At 37.2% G+C, this 21,966-nt stretch overlaps 2 protein-coding genes and 1 long non-coding RNA gene across 3 annotated transcripts in view; 1 reads left to right on the top strand and 2 right to left on the bottom strand.

The window, feature by feature from the left end:
- The window catches only part of LOC139125324 (HAUS augmin-like complex subunit 5), a 106,804-nt gene that overhangs the window by 79,080 nt on the left and 5,758 nt on the right, over positions 1 to 21,966 (top strand). The window contains exons 14-15 of the mRNA XM_070691423.1: positions 18,905 to 19,050; positions 19,743 to 19,860. Of these exons, the coding sequence (XP_070547524.1) occupies positions 18,905 to 19,050; positions 19,743 to 19,860 (264 nt within the window). The remainder of the gene's footprint in view (positions 1 to 18,904; positions 19,051 to 19,742; positions 19,861 to 21,966) is intronic.
- LOC139125326 (uncharacterized) lies at positions 200 to 3,526 on the bottom strand. Its single transcript, XR_011550195.1, has 2 exons — positions 3,296 to 3,526; positions 200 to 2,309 (listed from the first exon to the last, which is right to left on the bottom strand). It is a non-coding gene; the product is annotated as an uncharacterized lncRNA (long non-coding RNA).
- Positions 15,102 to 17,685, bottom strand: LOC139125325 (glycine N-acyltransferase-like protein Keg1). The gene is made up of 2 exons (XM_070691424.1): positions 17,525 to 17,685; positions 15,102 to 16,247 (listed from the first exon to the last, which is right to left on the bottom strand). The coding sequence occupies exon 2, from the start codon at positions 16,241 to 16,243 to the stop codon at positions 15,377 to 15,379; it is 867 nt and encodes a 288-aa protein (XP_070547525.1). The 5' UTR covers positions 16,244 to 16,247; positions 17,525 to 17,685; the 3' UTR covers positions 15,102 to 15,376.

Consider the following 21,966-nt stretch of genomic DNA (forward strand, 5'->3'; position numbering starts at 1 on the left):
TGAACAGGCTTGGAAAAGGAAATTGCATAATACCAGTATGCTTCTTAAATCAAATGTTGAGGACGATTAAGCAATTCTCTCTCACTCATTTCGTGAAACCAGACCAAATTTTCAAAAAAAACAGCATGTCTCGCCATAGTTGCTGTCCTTGTTCTCAAAATGTTTACCAAATAATGTATTTTCAAAACAACAACAATGGTTCATGTATATATGTGTGTTCAAACTGAACAGATGCTTTATTTGGTCAGGGCACTGCCAGTATTGCTTCCAGTGTTGTAGATTTTCACTAAATACAGTATTGCAAACTATCATTTTCTCTGCTTTGCACCCAGGGTTTTGTTTACTGCAGGTTTAGTCTGATCCACCTTTATTTTGATCTCTCTTGTACCTATAATTTTTACACCTTGTTACAATTTTATACAAAATTTTACAAATTTTACTACACGTATGGCACCGTAAAGTTGTCATGGTCTTGTGATTTTTTGCATCTTTTGACAGCTAATTTCATGGTATACGCCTCTGCAGTTTAGTCTGGCAAGTTTTGCTATGTAATCCTCCAGAAAACTGCTGTGATGCCTTGGTCTCTGAGGTACTTTGGACATCCAAGAGTGATTGGATCTTATGCCATGACCTTGGATACGTTTTCAAAATATCAACCAAAAGAACATAAATAAAAAAAGGCCAAAGGATGCTAATGCTACTTAGTCATCATCAGTGTTACCCACTCAAGCTTTCGTGCGACATAGTCTGGAGAAATAGTACCTCAGAATAATGAAAAAAAAAAGGGTGACAGTGCAAATATTTCAAAAGATCTTGACAAAGAAACACATCTATTGTGATACCAATACAACTTCAGCAACTTTAAGATGGTTTACTTTATATTCACTGGAAAATACCTGAAAACTTTGATTTTCTGAAAAATTGTTCTAAACATAAAGAGTATAAGTTCAAACTCCTGTTCACTGCTGTTATTGTCTGTCACCTAATGTGACAGTAATGCTCTCTAGATTGATATTTGGGTTGGGATATACAAGTAGGGTATCTGTTTGTAGCTGAAGTTTGGGTCTAACCTGTAGCTGGTTAGAAGATGTAATACATTTGTTTACAGGATTTACATATACCGTAATAATCTGTTAAGATAGAATGCTCCTCAGGGACAGATACATATCTACCACTTGTGGGGCTCATTTAAAGCTTTTGGTATAACCAAATTGTTCACTGTCTTAGTTTTTCAAAAAATTAAAAATTGTATTTTTCCCCATAGAGTTAACACGGGGATGGTGGCCAATTGAATCAAATTGTGACTGCCAAATGCAACCAAGTAAAAGATGTTAATAATATATTATCTCTCTGATCTTCATCTGAGACTGAAGATGCAGATCTTCCCATGGAATTTTTTATGCTTTTATGCTTGCTGTATAGTAATTGTATTCATGAACAAATGTACAGTATGTATGACAACATGTCAATAGAAAATAGTATTGGTATCACCATCACGTTGCTGAAATCCCAGCTTGGTATGCATGTCAATGGAATGTTTGTTGTCTGTGTCAATTTTAACATATGGAACCTCGTCACGTTCATGCAACTCTTTAGTAGCAATAGCGATCAGAAGACTGGCAAACCCTCGGCGGCGGTAACCGGGCTTGGTGGATGTGTAACCTATGTCTCCATATTCCTTCACAGCGACCCATGCGATTGGATTGTCTTGGTCATTGTAGACAGCCATAGTGTAATGAAATCTGATAAGATTTTCATATCTCTGTAATGGATACGTTGGCTTTCTATAAGCCTGCAGCATCTCGGCATGTTTAACTTCTAGAGGTGCTATTTTAAAGTTTGGTGGAATTGGTCTGTTTGAGATGTACGCTCTAACTTCTTCCAAGTTATTATGGATGTAGGTATACATGTGATGAACACGACTTGGCTGAAGACCCATTTCCTTGGAAACTAGATCTGTAACTACTTGAACGCTTGACCCCTCACACCGGAACGTGATTTTGATACCTGTTTTAATTGTGATGACCCCAGGTGTTCTTATCAGAATGTTCAGTCTCTTGTCATTTAGAGTGAAAACAAAATGCCATTTTTCAGGAGGGTCAATGTCTTGGTACCAAATTGCAACCACACTTGTCATCTCTACAACATCTTTGGTATCCACAAAGATATCCTCCAGATACGGGTATTTGTTTTTAGTTTTGTAACAGTTCTGTATGATATGATAAGTGTTGTAGCATTCCAGCTTCCATGTTTCCAAAACCTTCAGCAATGCTGGTATTTCAGCTACTTCTATCTTGTATGCCATTACTCTGAAATGATCACAAAGTGTCCATCCTGTGTATCATTACTCTGAAATAATCACAGTGTCCATCCTGTGTATCATTACTCTGAAATAATTTCAAAGTCATGACAAGAAGTATTAGTGTTTTATATGTATCAGGCCAACGACCTTGACATGCTGACTGATGGCAATGTTAATGCTTATTTCTCTACTAACAAAACAAGAGTTATCTTTTAATGAACAACTCGCAGATTTTTACTTTATATAAACAAAGAAATACCTAGTTATATTTATTATTAGCTACTATTATTATACTGTAATACTTTATCTTCATTGAAGAAAAATTTGAACTTATTTTTGTATTACACTTTTATTGCCATAAATGTGACGTAAATCCTATATTTACAAGCAAGCAATAAAATATTATTATTATTATTATTATTATTATTATTATTATTCCATGATCCTGGTGTGTTTCCACACTTTGTGTATATAACTTCTATGGTATTTGAACTCAGAGTCTTTTTAGAACACACGTATAGAGGACTTTGGATGAAAGAGACACATTCAATGTAGACAATGGGAAAATCACATGAGACAGCCTGTCTGGGGCTTTCAAAATGCCACGCAATGAACTGGCCTTGATATGATATTACATTGCATCTGGATTAATGGTATATAGCTTAATATTACTCTTAATTTGGTCAGGTTCTGCTCCCTCAATACTGATAAAGGCTTTTTTACAATTCACAGTCACTGTGGTGATTCCATCACAAATCAAGATTGTCTATACCAGATAACAATTAAATTCACTCAAACCAGCACATAAATATGGTGGTGGTTTCTTTGTCAACTGTTGATCTTTTGACAGTCCCCTGGCCGTAAGAGATAAAAGCAGACTGAATGGCATCTCTGATGCACTATTTATCGCCTTTTATCAAAACAGCTGAACCATTCTGAATTGGATGCGGACGAACATGTCATGTTATTTTTACACATTAAAGAAAGACTCACCCGTCACATGCACTACAGTCCACTGCTTGCGTGTGTTTCCATGACCCTATCAGTTGGGGTCATCAACTGAAGTTGATCCCTGATATATGGGCTGTATCAGTTCACCTCAACTACATGTCTGTCATGAGCTGATTTAAGCTATTGGGCGAGGCCAGAGTAAGTAAACTCTTTGTTAAACATCACCCTGTGTGTAGGTTTTCAGATTTTATTTTTTTAGGTTTATTTCGGAAGTTTTATGCTTTGGAGATATTCTGTTGAAAACAAAGCCTTGACTACAAATACATTTTCAGGGCAGTTATACTGCAACCATCGAACCATATGGTAACTTTAAATGGTATACCCTCCAGAAACATAGTTACGTAAATGCATGTATTGTATAAAAAGAAAATTATGCAAAATAAAAGGCAGATGGATGTTGTGTTAATAGTGTGTACCATGTGTGTGTGTGTTTTATGAATGCTTACCCACCTGTTTTGAACATTGATTGAAGTGAATCGGGGAGACTTTGATCTTTGAATTGTTCAAATTTATCAAAAGCTTGGGTTTTTCCACAGCTGAAAGCTGTAATATTACAAATTACTCATAAAAACAGGTGTATTGCAGAAAAAGAAAAGTAGATGAATTTACATGTCTAGATTGTACCAACATTTATACTACACTATCCAATTATCCCAAATTAGGGGAAAAACTAAAATGAAGTGGGAGGCGAGAGGTGAAGGAAGAAGTAGCTTGGGACAAATGACACATAGATATTTACACTACTATTACTCATAACTATTTTCTAAACATAGCAGGCATAAACTTTGACCTTTGACAAAATTAAATTGTTTTAGTTTGTGCCTACCATGATATATACATGTACACGACCAGACAGAAACATGAGCTTTCACTGATGCTGAATGGCGACAAGATATCCACACTTTTATTAGAGAACACATTATACAAATATCAATAAATGAAATATTATCTTCAAGTTCAGGGAATTATGTTTTAGCTGAAATGGGGTTGGCTTTCTGTACAATGGAGAATATACAAAATATACAAGCAAAAAGACTGAAGGGAGCATATAACTTTTACCAATGCTTTGAAGGGGATATGACATTCACAGTGATAGTAGAAAACATTTTGATAACAATATGAAAAAGTGAAATATTGTCCTCACGCTTACTCAGGGACTTATGTTATTTGACTAGGGGGGAGGGGGCTTTGTGTACAATGCATGATATACAAGCACTAGCACCATACTGAAGGCGGGGCCTATAATTATCTCTGATGCCATGAAGGGGTTATGATATTCACAGTGTCAGTAGAGAACACTTTGATAACAATATGCAAAAATGAAATATTGTCCTCATGTTTAAGGGACTTATGTTATTGGATGAAAGGGGGGGGGGTTGTGTAGAAAGCAATATACAAGCACCAGCACCATACTGAATGGGGGCTATAATTATCAGTGATGCCATGAAGGGGGATATGATATTCACAGTGTGAGTAGAGAACACATTGATGAAAATATGCAAAAGTGAAAAATTGTCCTCATGCTTTGAGTACATATGTTATTGGACGAAGTTGGGGGGAAGCCACAGGAAGTGAGGCTACCCACAATTCACCATGATCTGTACACACTGAGATCACTCACTGAACTGAAGCAAATTTCTTCTCTACAGAGAACAACACGGTCCATATTACAAAATTCTGGCAACATAGTTCTGATAATCATAATTTTCTGATTTCTCACTGTGAATAATGAGAAGATCAACCCCTTTTCCACGGAGGAGATAGCAATTTTGTAATTTTGTCGACATAGATTTTTGACAGCCATACACAATATTTTCAAGGAAACTAAGGGAATAAGTTGCATCTGTGTTGGCAAAAGAAAGGGTATTGATTTTTTTTAATGTTCATAACAAAGGAAATTTGCATGTCTGACAGGTGGTATGATGAGACCATCTTAGTTGCTGATAACTTTATCTTGACAAGTGTGCAATTTTTAGCACCTCCAAACATCGACTTCTCATTCAATTTACTCTTGAATTTTAAACATAATCAATAATTTTGGAACATAGTTTCAACAAATAATCCTGAACTTAAATTGTAAGTTAAAAATTGTTATGAAACTGATAAAATTGAAAAAGCCCTTAGCAAAAAATGTCTGAGTGAACAAATCAAGGGGAATTGTGGGTAGCCTCACTTACTGTGGAAGCCATGAAGGGGGAAGTGATATTCACATTGTTAACAGAGAACACTTTGATAACAATATGCAAAAATGAAATATTATCCTTGCCCTAAAGGGACTAATGTTATTGGACAAAGAGAGCAGTGCTTTGGGTAAAATGCAATATATATACGACCACTAACACCAAACTGATGGAGGGGGAGGGGCTATAACTATCACTGATGCCACAAGAGGGGCGGGGGAATAATATTCACAGTGTTGGAAGAAAAAACTGATAATTTGCAAAATTGAAATATTTGTCTCCATGCTTAAGGTACTTACGTTATTGGATGAAGGGGAAGGTTTTGTGTCTAAATGCAATAAACAACCAATAACACCATACTGATGGGGGCATAACTATTCCTGATGCCATGGAGGAGATATGACATTCACAGTGAAAGTACATGTAGAGAACACTTTGATAACAATATGCAAACATAAACTTTTGTCCTATAAACTTTGTATTGTTGACAGCAAAGCTAAAGATCTTGACAGAAAAACACATCTATTGGTGACAGTCCATTACAACTTCAGGAGGTTTAAGATGGGTTTACGTGAGATTCACTGGAAAATACCCTAAAACTTTGATTTTCTGAAAAATTGTTCTAAACATAGAGAGTATAAGATTGAACTCCTGTTCACTGCTGTTATTGTCTGTCACCTAATGTGACAGTAGTGCTGTTTATATTGATGTGCGGGTTGGGATATATGATATCTGTATGTAGGCTAAAGTTTTGTTCTAACCTGTAGCTGGTTAGAAGATGTAATACCTTTGTTTTAGGATTTACATAATATATGTTAAGGTAGAATGCGCCTCAGGGACAGATATTTGGACTCTCAAACTTTTTTAATTCTTTTCTAATCTACCACCTTTTGGGCCTTATTTTAAAGCTCTTGGTGCAAAAATACTTTTCACTGTTTTAATTTTTTTTAAGTGAAAATTTTATTTGCTTTCTAGAGTTAACACAGAATTTCAAATATTAGGAAATCTCAGGTAATTTGTCTCTCTTGTACCAAATTTTGCTTGGTGACCCCCAATTTGATTTGGTAGGAGAACTGTCAAAAGCTTCATTGAGGAAAGTTTGAGCAAAGGTTTATAACTCACTTTTGAGGTGCATGCTAGATTAAGCAAATTGACAGATAGGTCCAATGATCAAATAAAATAACCACTCACAAGTAACTTGTGTGTGACAGCGTGAACAGCTCTAGATCAGGATGCATGTGAAACATTGTCATCAAAAGCTTTTGATAAGAAATTCAAAAATAGAAGGGTCTTTATGAAATTGGCAAGGAAAACTTGGCTTTTACCAGTTTTCAACAAATTTCATGTGGAAGGAGATGTAGTTCAATAAATTGAAAGGGCTCTCTACTACTCATGCATTGTTTTTGAAAATATCATTGCGGCCATGTCTTTCATTTAGGAGGGATTTAGGCACAGTTCACAGTGATGCATGCAGCAATAAATTTTGTAAAAAACAGCGAATTTTTATTTTAGTCTAATTGTAATAATTATTTACATGTATAATAATAGTGACTATACCAAATGCAATCATGTATAAAAGGCGTTGATAATATATTACGTCTCTGATCTTCAACTTAGACTGAAGGTGCAGATCTTCCAATGAAATTTTTTAGTGCTTGCTGTATAAACATTTCTGTTCATGAACAAATGTACATTGTGTATGGCAACATGTCAATAGATAACAGCAGTCACATGACCATATTGCTGAAATCCTAGCTTTGTATGCATGTCAATGGATGTTTTGTTGTCTGTTTCAATTTTAATATATGGAACATCATCACGTTCAAGCAACTCTTTAGTAGCAATAGCAGTCAGAAGACTGGCAAACCCTCGGCGACGGTAACCGGGTGTGGTGTACGTCATACCTATGTCTCCATATTCCTTAACAGCGACCCAAGCGATGGGTGCGTCTTGATCATCATAGATAGCCATAGTGTAATAACTTCTGATAACATATTCGTATCTCTGTAATGGATGCGTAGGCTTACGACAGGCCTGCAGCATCTTAGCGTGTTTAACTTCTAGAGGTGCTATTTTAAAGTTTGGTGGAATTGGTCTGTTTGAGATGTACGCTCTAACTTCTTCCAAGTTATTGTGAATGTAGCTATGCATGTGATAAACACTACTCGGCTGTAGACCCATTTCCTTGGAAACTAGATTTGTAACTGTTTGAACGCTTGACCCCTCACACTGGAACCTGATTGCAATACCTGTTGTCATGGTGATGACCCCAGGCATTCTGATCAGAACATTCAGTCTCTTGTCATTTAGAGTGAAAACAAAATGCCATTTTTCAGGAGGGTCAATGTCTTGGTACCAAATTGCAACCACACTTGTCATCTCTGCAACATCTTTGGTATCCACAAAGATATCCTCCAGATACGGGTATTTGTTTTTGGTTTGTAGCAGTTCTGTATGATATGATAAGTGTTGTAGCAATCCAGCTTCCATGTTTCCAAAACCTTCAGCAATGCTGGTATTTCAGCTACTTCTATCTTGTATGCCATTACTCTGAAATAATCACAAAGTGTCCATTCTGTGTATCATTACTCTGAAATAATTTCAGTCATGACAAATAGTATCAGTGTTTTATAGTGTATCATACCAACAGCCTTGACATACCGATTGAGGGCAATGTTATTCCATGATCTTGGTGTGTTCCTGCACTCTGCGTTTAGCTTCCATGGTTGTATGCAGGCTGCCCTTGTATGATCACTAGTTGATAGATTATATTGTTCTGTACATCAGGTCTGTGTTGATGGTAGGGGACTCAATCCAAGGAAACAAGTTTGTTCTAGCCTGTAAGAAGATTATTTGTTTTCCATTGAAATTGTAATTTAGTAAGTAAATTTCCTGGCAAGACAATCAGACGCATGATCCATGCCGTTAAATGTATAGGTTCATATTATGCTTAATTCATCAGGGTCCACCCTGATAAGGGCTGTGCTGCACTCGTGCTGTTTTACTGTTCCACAGCTGCTGACTTTGTTTTTTACTGTATATTAAATTTGTTTTTTATTGTGCATTATGTTATGTGCCATGTTGTTTTTTATTTTTCAATTTTTAATGTGTGGTGGGGCAGTTATGGAGGTGCTCGTCACCTGTTTGTCTCAACCTTTCACTGGCCGCCATTTTATTCTAGTGTTGAGTGTCACTCCTGGTGAGTTCGTTGTTTGTCATTGTGTTTTCTAATAATAATAATAATCTTTATTACCCTTAATCATAATAATATTACAATTCAATGATGAATGTACATCTGAGTTGTGCTGTGATAAAGGGTAAATGGAAACGGAAAATAGCAAATGCTAGTCTAGTCCGTTCTTTGTCTTTGTTTGCCAGTGATGAAGTTTAATAAATAAATATATAAATAAAATAGTGCCTTTTATCAAAACAGCTGAACTGTTCTGAATTGGATGCTGAAGAACATGTCATATTGTTTTTAAGCGTTAAAAAAGGACTCACCTCGCATGAACTACAGTCCACTACTTGTGTATTCATTGACCCTATCAGTTGGGGTCATCAACCGAAGCTGAACCCTGACATGGGGCGTATCAGTTTATTTCCATAACACTCTGTCATGAGGTGATTATGTCATGGTGTTTGGGTGAGGCCAGAGTAAGTAAATTCTTTGTTTTACATCACCTTGTGTGTAGCTTTTCAGATTTGAGGAAACAGAGACTTTTCTTTCGGAATTTTCATGCTTTGGAGATATTCTGTTGAAAACAAAGCAATGACTTATACTTTACTACAACTACTTTTTCAGGGCAGTTATACTGCAACCATCGAGCCATATGGTGACTTTGAATGGTACCCTCCAGAAACATAGTTAAATACGTGCATGTATTGTATGAAAAGAAAAAAAAATGCAATATAAAAGGCAAATGGATGTTGTGTTATAGTGTGTGTTTGTTTTATTACTGCTTACCGACCTGTTTTGAACATGATTGGAACGAATTTGGGATTAAAGGATCTTTTAATTGTTCAAATTCATCAAAATCGTTAGGTACCCCACAGCTAAAAATTGCAATATTACAAATTACCCATAAAAACCGATGTAATGACATAAAAAGAAAAAGCAGATGAGCTTACATTTGTAGATTATACCAACGTTGTTAGTACACACTATCTCATTATCCCAAATTAGTTCTAATTTTGTTTTTGGGAATTTTGAGAGTTTGAAGTGCAAAGAATTTACGCACTTTGGCTGAACTGGAATAAATGAAGGCACAATGAAGGTTAATGAACTGATTGGCAGCAGACCGTATTCGTAGAAAGGAGGGCAGAACAAAATGTCCTCATAAAAGAGGGCAGCACTGGACATCTGTAGAAAAGAGGGCAGCACAGTGTATCCCTAGAAAGGAGGGCAGCACAGCATATCCCTATAAAGGAGGGCAGTATAGCATATCTTTTCAAAGGAGAGCAGCACAGGGCATCCTTAATCTTTACTTGCCAAGGTCTCCTCTCCGGGCAATTTGATGCTTCCCGAAATCAGACCTTGGCTGATCGACCCCCTAGATCGTCTTTTAAAGCGCCACCACATGACTGTATGTGACCAGTAAATAGCCAATCAGATAATCGGTTACTACGAATGTGGTAGTATAAGTCTTTTTTCCACTTTTTCTTGGTGTTACATTTAGAAGTATTCGTGGTCGCTGTTTAAATTTCATGCTAAATTCTTCTTACACATTTTCAACGCGAGTACGTAAATTCTTGACACTGTCTTGCAGCTTCGCTAAAGTATTTACTTTGGCGAAGCATGGCTTGCAAATGTACTTAGATCCCACATGCTCTTTCAGTTGTCCGCAAAATTTGCTTAAAACGCCAAGTAAGTCCCTTGGAAACGTTGATGTGAAGATCGTTCGTCAATCTCTAGGGCCTAGGTCGCAGTCGCATGCTCTACACTTAGCCGGCACCATCTCGGATTTCCCGGGACTTGTAACGCGTGCTCTGATTGGTCCGCCTGATTTTCTAATTCCATCCAACTCCCTTAACGCAATATAGTGGCGGTATCCCACGCGGCGTGGTTAGTGGAAGACTCTTGTCTGGCTAACGAGCCGTGCGAGCGGACGATGGGCATCCTTAGAAAGGAGGGCAGCTCAGCGTATTCCCTGGAAGGAGGGCACAGTCAGTAGATCATTTGAATGAAGTTCAGAACAGAGTATCCTTAGAAAGGAGAGAATGGGACCAAGTACGGTACGGTAAAAGTGCATCACCAAGACTGTTTTTTATGCAAGGTTGTGTCGTTGTCACACTAGACTGGGGTTCTCAATGAGTAAACACGGTCTTCAGAATTTAAAGTGTGTTTGGAAAGTGAAGTTAAGGACACAGAAAACTAACAGATGTCAAAAAAGAGTTAAGAGCTGGTACAAGCATTTTGCTGATTTTACATCCAAGATGTTTTTGATTCATGAATTTCCTTCAATGTTCTCTCAGTTCAATGATGCAAAACAGACATCTGACAGCGAAACGTGTTTGTCAATGATAAACTTCAAATATTTCATTATTGATTATGTTTGGCATAAAAGTTTATAAATGCTTCTTGTTTTCCGGTTTATATGTCAAAACTATCATACAGTTTGAGACCAGAACATTAACTTTGCAAGCTGCATGGTTTCTTGATATTACTAAAATAAATTTTTCATTAAACATTGAGGGGTGACAGTATCTTGTTTTCTCTCTGGCAAGAATAACAGGAAAAGGAGAGTTGGAAAAGTTTGATATTCAGGAGTGGGAAGTGAAATGAAATGTCCAATAGTCAAGAGGAATGTGCAAAGAGCTGGTGAGAGTGAGCAGGGTTGATGTACGCCCTCAACGACAGGGCCATGTGAAACAACACTGGTGAAAGTTGGGTGCAGTCATCACCTCAAAGAATACATCAGTTATATTTGTGCGCAAAATACTCATTTTCTCAACTGTCCACATGGATTACAACTATCAATGTAAACAACATTCTTTTTTAATTTGCAACACTTCGACAACCTTAAACCATTGCATTGCAACGTCCCCCTTCTGAGACTATTGAAATTACATCCAGTCAGCAGTCTCCGCCAAGCAGCATTGACAAACATAACCATTTCCTGTATTTTCTGATGATGGATTTCTGTATGTACTGTTCATAATTACAGAAAGATGTGCTCCTGCAGCAATGGCCAAGTTTTCAACTACATTTGACAAAAGTCCTCAACTTAGACGTTTTCATCAGTGGCTTGATGCTTAAGTTGTGCATTGCATTTCAATGTTGTTTCAACTGAGTTTCAGCAAAATACACAATACAATACGTTGTCGTTGAGGAATGTGACTGTATGTTGATAGACTCTGATGGTGTTAAAGTCATGTAACTATTGAAATGTCAACTATTATCATGAGATTGGAAAGGCACAAACCTAACTGAAAGCAAGCAACTTTCTTTGTTGCCAGCACACAGACACAATTTTAATGGGACTACACTTAGTTGGTACCGGTAAACTATAGCTAATGGGAGCTAATAGTTAAAGACAGACATTTCTTTTAAAGCCCCAGTAGCTGTGAATGTGTAATTAATCGATCTCAAAACATGGCCTGTTTTCTCAGTTTTCTTTAAATAAGACCCATTAAAGACTGAAAAAGTGTATAGCAATGTCTAAGTGTTGAAAGTGGCATGTAAATTCAAACGTTTGAACATCACTTTAGATTTCTTGCCATTTTCAAAAACTAATTGTGTACCATTGTGCGTTGGGCATTCAACTAAATTGCATAATGCTTGTTTCTTATATGATCAGGATGTGTACGTGCAGGAAATAGTGCATTTTTTGTACTTTTCAATGGGGGCACCATTTCATGAGTGTGGCACCCGTTTATCATTTAACCTGTTGAAGTGTGTAGATATGGTCCAAATCAACTGGCAGTGATACTTCTGTACATGTCCTTCAGTCATCACATTAACACGAATCAACTTGGTTCGAAAATAAAATCATCAAAATAATGCATAAAATGTGCAGCTATTGGGGACTTTAAAAAGCAAGAAAAATTTAATTTCAAGAGCTTGTTTGAACTGGTATGGATTCAAGATCTGTGTACAGGATGCATTTTGAGTTTGATCAAATGAAATGCATGCCCGGCCTGGGTCAATGGTTTCACTCTATGAATCATTGCTATCCATGTATGCGAAGGCAAGTTGCATATTTATTTCCAAATCCCTTTTACCTAAATAAACACAAAAACCAAACTTTGCAAAAAAAATGAAATACAAATCACAAATAAAGGAAAAAAAAAATTAAGTCAAACATAACTGAAAGAAATTAAATACGATTTAAACTCAATAACTGATTATTTGGTTCCAGTTGATGATTGCTCTCAGGACAGAAAGCCCCCTTTTATACTGCTGACATTCTTATTGTTTAAACCATAAGGTACAAACCTTGACACTGAAAAGTTTTGAACCTTTGCTCATACTTTCCTCACAGTAATATGCCGTGGTCAGAGCAGGAATGGCAGATGAAGAGCTACAACCCGGCAAATTAAGATTTATCTTGAAAGTGAAATTGCAGATTACCAATAGCATTCAGTAGAAGTTAGATTTTTTACATCATTGTGTACTTCCGTAGACTGTCTTGTTCCCGTTCCTCTCTCATGTTTTCCCTTTTCATGTTTGCATTCCAAGGTAAAGTTAGAAATAAATGTAAACTTTTAATCCCTGACTGAGTACATCAACAACCAGGCTGCCATCATGCAATACAAAAGCAGTCCCTGACATGAATACTCATAAAAAGTCAAATCATAAGTGTTCCTAAATTTTGTACGACCAAATTGAAAACCACTTTTCTGTACACAGTTAAAGTGGGACAACTAATGTCTTTGATCAAAAGACAAAGCCAATGTACAACCATTGAAAATGGTCTGGTGGTTGTAATCCTCTGCTAACACAATTAGAGAAGTTATTGATTGTTGTTTCAGAGAAGACAAGTGGCAAGGTTACCCATTTGGTGTGAATGTTGCAAAGAATATAAGGCACAAGTTAAAGTGCTGTTATGACGGGGAACATCTAAGAGTAGTCAATCCTCAATTTATGGGCAGCGTGTATCGTTTTCAACACTACCAACGGCTCCATCTTAAGGCACATTGCAGCCCAAACCAACCAACCAATCAAGACACTGCATTTTGCTGATTGGCTCTTGACTCGCAAACATGACTCTAATGTTCAGGATGTTTGGATGACTTAAAAGTTCAGATACAAGTGAATTCACGCAGTTGTGTTGTACCACGGTAGCTGCTGGTTTGAGTAAGTTTACATTAGAAAAAATAGAATCTCATGCATGTTTAAATAAACAATTGTGATTTGGACTGTATACAAACATAATAAAAGTAAATACAAGAAAACAAAAAAATCTGACAAATATTTTGCGTAGTGCAAAAATTGTACACACATAATATAATTATAAATACATCAGATTTAAATGAACAAAACTTAATCTTAAGTTGCATATTAGAATTCTTTGAGTTTAAATATCACTATTAATTTTAACAATAGCCTACAGTGACACATTTGTATGTCACAAAATTCCTAGTGTAGTTTAATTGCCATATATCAGAAGTTTACTTGGGAAATATACAGCTCCTCAAACTCCCCCCGTTCCCATGACACAAATACTTTATTTTGAAGTTTTCTGAATTTTAGATTATTTTCAGGAAAATCACACACTTAGTATCCATAGAGAGTTGGGGGTCCTTGAAAACCGGTGTGAAATGTTTACATTAATTAGCGTACTGCATTGAATTACACATCTGCTAGGCAATTTTCAATGCTTTCTGGAAGGCCCTTCACGCATTAAAGGGACAAAGTCACTCATTTTGATATTTTTGTGATATCAAGAAAACATGGAATATCTTGCATGAGAGTCATGCAGTTTACAAAATGACAACGGTATGCAAACAGATGATTTTTTGTGACTTCAAGACATGACGGATTTTTCCTATTTGGACTTTCTTTCTTATGATAAATAAACATTGCCACAATGTAATGGAGAGCTGCTATCCTTGTCTACATGAAAGACACCATTGATTAAGATTTCATACAAAAGCTTGCATGAGGTCCAAACTGTACATAACAGTGTGTGTTCAGCCATGCATTATGAGAGTTGAACTTGATTTTTTGTTTCACTGAATGTTTATTCCTGTCTGGCTTCAGCACGGAAGCTGAGTTGAGGTTGTGCACAGTTGACTCAGTGTTTCAGCATGTTTCAAGAAGTAAACAACGCAAAACAATTTTCATATCAAAACAAAATTCATGAAAAACTAAAACTAAAGAGTCACTTTGTCTGTTTCAGTGGTGTCGATTCAAAGGGAAAATAAAAAGTCAATCATAATACTTGATGCAAGAAGTAACAGTTTTGATTATCCAGATTATCTCCAAGCTAAATTGCACACACTGTCATATCCAATGTCTTCAGCATATTTACACACAGTATTTTCTTAGTCTTATTTGATAATCTAAGAAGTTGCCATTATGTGGCGATATTACCATGCTTTGTTGAAAAATATTGATTTAATAAAGTTACTTTTCTAACAAAAAGTTGACAATTATGATCCGAAAGTTTGCATTAATTTAAGATTACCAATATTTATTTATTTAAATTAATTATTGCTGGTTCCAGAGGAATTCAAAATCTTGCATATTTCAGTGAAAAATATTTACAATTAGTAAATTTGTTCTTCTGTGAGTGATGTGTTCAAGGCATAAAATGATCCGCCCTTCATCTATTCTCCCCACCCCCATGATTGCAATGATAAGGAATCAAACTGATACAGCGTGACACATACGGGTCATTCCAACTTTCAAATTTGGGGGTGTTTGATTGTCATTGTGTGTTTACTTACTCAAAGTAAACCATGCAGTCACAACATCCTCATGGCGCCTGAAACCGAGCTTCGTGTGCAACAGTATAGAAGCAGTGTCATTATCACCGATAACAATAAAGGCGCTCTCCCCCTTGTCTAGCATGTGTTTCAGCAGATTGGCAGACACGATGCTGGTGAACCCGTGGTGCTGATATTCAACAGTGGTGTAGGCCATGGACAGGTCACCACACTCCTTGATTAATGCCCATGAGACTGGGCTACCTTTATCATCGTAGATAGCTAGTGTGGGCATGTATTGGATTAATTTCTGAAACCTCTCCACAGATGGGCAGTCTGCCACAGAGGAGGCAGCATACTGACAGGCACTTTGCAGTGTGCTAGAGTGTTCATTTTTGAGTGGTGCCATTGTGAAATCAGGTGGAATTTCACAGCTGGAGACTTTGTACACTGTGTCGATATAATTTGCAAGCGTGTATGTATGATACATCTCTTCAACAGACGCCTGTAAACCGTGTTCTCTTCCTACATCCACAAGAACAGGCAGAGCTGAAATCGGAAGTAGAGAGAACAGAATATTGTCACTGTTCCAGTCTATGACACCCGGCTGCCGTAGAACAGTCCGAAGTTTCTCGTTATCCCTGGAGAAGAGATAATAGCATTTTCCGTATTCGGCGGGGTCGAGGTTCTCACAACAACATACAACACTTGTGAGAGTTTCCAGGTTGTTACTGTCTGTGTAGATCTGAATTGAAGGCCACTGGTTTTCACTTTTGAAACTATTCTTGATCAGGTGATACACTGGTAAACTAGCTGGAGTCCATTTGCCAAGCACCTCCCACAGTGGTTGAACTTCACTTGATGAAACTGAATATGCCATGATCCTGCAGGGGAAAATCCAAAGTGTGAATTTGTGTGAAGTCAGACACTAACATCTTTGTCATTTGTGTTGTATTAATAACGTAGTTTGTGCTTAGAAATTAAACAATTTTTTTTAAACCTTGCCCAAACTTTCCTCAAATTAAACCATTCCCTTTAAAAATCAGGAATAAAAGCCAGGGAATCACCAAGGAAACTATTAAGAAACAAAATATTTGAAATTTACCAACACCTGAAATTTGAAAAGGGTGCCATCCCTGTGTTACTCCTTGACCTTGGGGGACAAAGAAAATTTTCGATTTTCACAAAAATGTGCTGGTGAAAAGTTTATTTAATATTGTGAGTGGTTGACCAAAAAAAGTGTTTTGAAAGTTTGAGAGTCTGAATATCTGTCCCTGAGGTTTGTCAAGTCAATTTGCCTAAAAATGTTGGTGTTTGGCATGTGTTCCTTGAGCTGTAATGGAGTTAGCATTGTTCACTTTTCCGCGACACATGTTTTTCATTTTTAAATAACAGATTTATCAATTATAAGTCAAGTTTAACAATAGTTAAGCAAAAATATTTAGCGGTGTTGGCATGAAACTTATTGATGACTCAGACAAAAACCTGTAAATAATAAACACCTACCAGATATGTAACAAAGTAAATGTATAGTGTGCATAACAATCTGACCGGTGACCTCTGACCTGTTTTTTGCATATTACAGCATGGTTCATGTTATTTGAACCATATAATGGACTTGCTCCAAGTCTGTGAGCATTATTCTATATAACATATGATAAATTGAAGGACTCAACATCAGCAGACCGCAAGCTATTGTAGGCTGTTGCGTATATCATGGATTGAACGCCTTGGCCAGCTAGTGACCCAGCTGCCGAGAAAAGCCGGGCGACTGGAGGCCAGTCTAGAGTCATCTGAGGTTGACTTATTCTAATTTTGGCAGATGGTTCGATTTGTGTACTTCATCTAGAAAACTATGTTGTGACAAATAATAATTACTGGGGTTTTGGGAGTTGAATAACTTGCAGAACACGACAAGATCGTGCACAAATCGGAGTACTACAGCAATGTCGGTAGTGACACAGCAGAAATACGTTTGTGTCTCTCGCTTCTATTGAAATGGACTAACCAAGCCAAGCGTGTGCGACGCGTCAGGTCAACTCGCGTCGCACGTCTGGAAGAACTCAAATCAAGGTCACGATCGATCGACTGCACGCAGCGGCCAGCGGCTACCAGCGGCTATCCGCTCATTCCTCTAAAAATAAATGTTATAGTCCCTTACCTGAGAAACAAAATTATAAAAACGGTACTGCCTGGACAACCGGACTCTTTCCAACATTAATTTCGCAACTTCACCCTTGAGAAAAAAAAACAAATAATGGGGCGAATATGCTATCCGGGTCGACAGGAAAATGGCGTCGATGACCTAAAACGTAGGTCAGAGACGTCGTCATGTGACTAAAGCAAACTGCGGTCAACGGGAATAGCGCCATCTACAGGCGTTTTAAACCAACTTGACCAAAGATGGAGTCCAGTCGGAATCTTGTAGCGCCATCGCCAGTCAATCCTGTCGCGATAGTTACAGAATTGACCAGTTTCATGTGGAACTGTAATGCTATTAACTATATATGGAATAAAAACATACTGAGCAACATAATAAAATCGGGTTCAAATTGCAACGTAATACAAACAACATTGAAACCAAATGCCGTTTTGTGTCACAGTCAGTACTTTTAGCACTGTCTTTTATACGAGGCTTCGAAGTCGCCTTTGAAAACGATAACAAGTAACCGGGTTCTTTTCACCAAACTGGAAAATAGTAGTCTTACGGTATTTAATAGTTTTTGGCATTTATGACACTCCAATCGCCCTGATCGGGCAATCTGGTATTTGTGAAACACAGGCAATTTATGCAAAATCGATAATTTTGTATCCCCAACATATTGTTGACAGTAACCATGGTAACACTAAAACTATGGAATGTTTCCAAAGTTTATAAACATAGGAAAAATGGATTCTAATCAGTGATATACACTATGATATGCTGTGCTGAAAGATAAATAATATTTGTTACAGCATGAGAACATTTTGAAACCAACTCAGAGAGTTTGTTTAACAGGATAGTTTTATCAGCATTGATGTGTAACTTTTCTGATCGACAAAGAGTACATCGTTTTTTTTATGTTAGAGTAACTTAATGCTTCGGCAATAATTGACCATTAAACATCAATGTTCTGGTCCTTGTTCTTAAGAGACCAAAACAACTGTCAATAAATCTTGGTTGCAGTACTAGTTGGTTGACCAGCTTGCATGGATCACCACTTTCAAAATGGATTTGCTAGCCAATGCCAACATTCCTGCAGTTGTCACGGTTGATTTGTCCACTAGTTTTGACCAGTCAGATAGACCTGATTATTCAAGCGGCAAACATGTATAAACATTGGTTACATTTGGCCCTTTGATTTTTATTGCTGTATTGCTTCATAGAACATTACACTACCTCTACACCTCAATGAGCAATGCAGAGAAAACTAGATGGCTGCAATGGTGTACAAAATCAGTCAACCATTAATTTATTTACTGAATTATTCATAAACAAATCCAATAATCTGTTCAGTTATTAATTTATCTCGCCATCTGTCTGTGTCTGTTCCAATTTCAGTTGATGAAGTACATTGAGAGCACATTGTGCAGTCATGAAGCTGGTGTCGTTTCCATGGTATCCAAACTGCATGACCATGTGAAATTGGAAGCACAGAAGTTTCTGTCTTTGGCATTGCCTAACTTGATGTTAACCAACCTAGATGAGTGAGTCATGTGACTTTGTATTCTTGTTGAAAGTTGTATGAATTTTGATTGCCATGTGACCAGAAACTTGTATTTAACCGTTTCACAACTCTGGTTTTTGCAAAACACAGTCATGGATAGGGCACTGAGATCAACAGGTTTAACTAATAGTTGAAAGATATTAGTATTTTTTTGCCATTCTTTTGAAGAGTTAGAATAATAGATGCTGTTAATACTCTTTCAAGCGTATTGAAACACTTTCAAAGGCTTCGGCATACCAAAAGTGAATTTTTATTGTTTTTGAAAGAATGTGAAAGAAATATACCAAACAGTTAAGTGAGGCTGTCATCAGAACTGGATGTGTGTGACTTTCTTCTGTACAAACAATGTATTTTATGCACGATATCGAGATGCATCACGTAAATAGAATTACAACATGTGAATTTTACGATATTCAATATGAACAAATATGTTTTAACTTTCATCAAATTGCCAACGTACCCTAGATACAGTGTTTACATTGGTCGTAGAGGTCACTGGCAACCTTTGAGCAGAGTTCTGATTACAGCCTTCGTTTAGCAAAGCCTTTTCTGTCCTTTGATTGGTCAAATATGTATTGTAAATTCATTTGATTTTTTACTCTACCAAGTTTATATAAATTGTAAGCTTTTGGAAAAGTACTAATACTAGCGTGTAATGAATTTAATTTTTAGCTCCAACACAATAGCTGTGCCAAGCCTGTCAATAAGGAGATTTGATAATAACCTATTCAGCCAGGGAGATGACGCCATGCAGCATACTCTTACAGCGCTCAAATTTCCAGTCTTTAAGGTAAGTTAAAGAAAACAGCGTCAGCATTGTGATGAAATTGAAAGCTCAATTTCTTGTGCCCTCTCTATGCAATCATGAGTGGTGTTAGCGACAATTTATTTCATTTATTGCCTTTTTTAAATCTTTGACAAGTTCATTATTACAAAAACTAAAATAGGCAAAGGCAAATATGGATCCAGAAAAAATAGCTATTTGCTAATCGAGTCTGGTCCCATTCCCTTAAATATTTATATTACATATTCCACCATGTGGCGCTCAGTGAAGTTAATAGTATTAAACTTTCTCAACTAGTTTTAAAACAACCACTGTTTTAATGATTTTATGAACTGATATCGAGATGTACTTATTTTAACAGTATTCAGTAAATTGTTCCATAACTTGGCACCAATGGACACGAAAATATGCACACAGTAAACAGAGTTACTGTAATATCATGACAGAGTTTTTCTGCCACCAAACCTTGTGGTTTGGATAATCAGCCTGCAGTCATCAGAGTGTAGTGATCATCAGGAAGGGACATGATCTGACACTCATGATGACAAGATTTAACCTTTTGAGTGCTGTATTTTTCCCACCAAAATTTAGTGCAACATTTTAACAATTTTTATGGATTTTTTCTGTAATTTTATAATAATTTGGACCAAATGGAAACCATATTTCATAAGCTACAATTTTTAATCAAAATTGCGGCAAAAAACTGAAAAAATTGAACTGAAAAAATTGACAGATTATGAAGGCAATAAAAATTAACCGTGGCACTCAAAGGGTTACTGACATCTTCTACCACTTCATTAAATAAACTCAGAGACTTGTTAAGATTGAGTAAAATTGAATTTGTCAAGACACTCATGACCTGGAGAGGAGAGGATGCTTACGTCAAATAGTTGGTGACAACTATTATGCTTGGTGTGCTGCACAGTGAAAAGAGGTCTAGAAAATTCAAGCATTTTGGCGCATGCTCGGCTGCGACGAACAGCTCTTTGGACGACCTCCCGTGTTTTATGTTCTACAGTCCTTCCTGTCTCATTTTTAGGCAGAAGCCCTTCTTGTTATTTTACTATAAGTGTATAATGTCGTCAATCGTTAGATGTCTGTGTGTTCTACTCATTGCTCTTTCGCTTGTGAGTGATTTCTGTACTGGTCTGGATATCAGAGGTGACCAAAATGGTGGCCTGACGTACACACGTGAGCAGCTTCTCCTGCTTCGTCCAGTTTCAACATCACACCTGTTGTCAACTGTCATCTCCTTTGATGGCCCGAAACAACGTAAAAGAGGTAGGCGTGGAGGTGTACGTACAAGACTGCGTAAGAGGCCTACCAAACCACCTCTACCAGCAATGGTATTTGCAAATGTGCAGTCTTTTTGAGAAACAAAATGGACGAACTTCATGTGAATAGTCGTTTCGATAATGTATACAGAGAGGCATGTGTTATGGCTTTTTGTGAGACTTGGCTAAATGATAACGTGACAGATGATGATATCAGTCTGGATGGATTCACCGTATTTCGTGGCGACAGGAACTCTCACTCTGGCAAAAGCAGAGGTGGGGGCGTTTGTTTCTATATTAATTCTCGTTGGTGTACTAACATCAAAATGCACAAGAGGCTTTGTAACCCAGATTTCGAGATACTAACTTTGTCACTACGTCCTTTTTATCTGCCACGCGAGTTTTCAAACATTGTGCTATCCTGTGTCTATATTCCACCTCGTGCGGATGTACGTATAGCAGCTGATGCCATAGCCAATCACACCCAGAATATGCTGTCTCACTATCCTGACGCTCCGATGTTTATATTAGGTGATTTTAATAGCTGCAGATTAGAAGACATTTTGCCATCCTTCCATCAATATGTTGATGTTGCGACAAGGAAAGAAAAGACTATCGATCTTTGCTATGGGAATATTACCAACGCGTACACTGCCCGTTTGCGCGCACCTCTGGGTCGTGCCGACCACAACGTGATCCAGCTCATTCCAACTTATCGACAGGTGCTCAAAAGAATGAAACCAAATAAAATCCAGGTTCGTCATTGGTCGGAAGACTCCATCGCACAGCTGCAGGGCTGCTTTGCCAGTACTAACTGGGATGTTTTCACACCAGAGTC

The sequence above is a fragment of the Ptychodera flava genome (assembly GCF_041260155.1).
Source record: "Ptychodera flava strain L36383 chromosome 3 unlocalized genomic scaffold, AS_Pfla_20210202 Scaffold_25__1_contigs__length_14229661_pilon, whole genome shotgun sequence".
Taxonomy (NCBI): Eukaryota; Metazoa; Hemichordata; class Enteropneusta; family Ptychoderidae; genus Ptychodera; species Ptychodera flava.

Excerpts from the sequence above, each read along its gene's own strand:
- LOC139125325 (XM_070691424.1), bottom strand. The coding sequence starts at position 16,243 with ATGGCATATTCAGTTTCATCAAGTGAAGTTCAACCACTGTGGGAGGTG.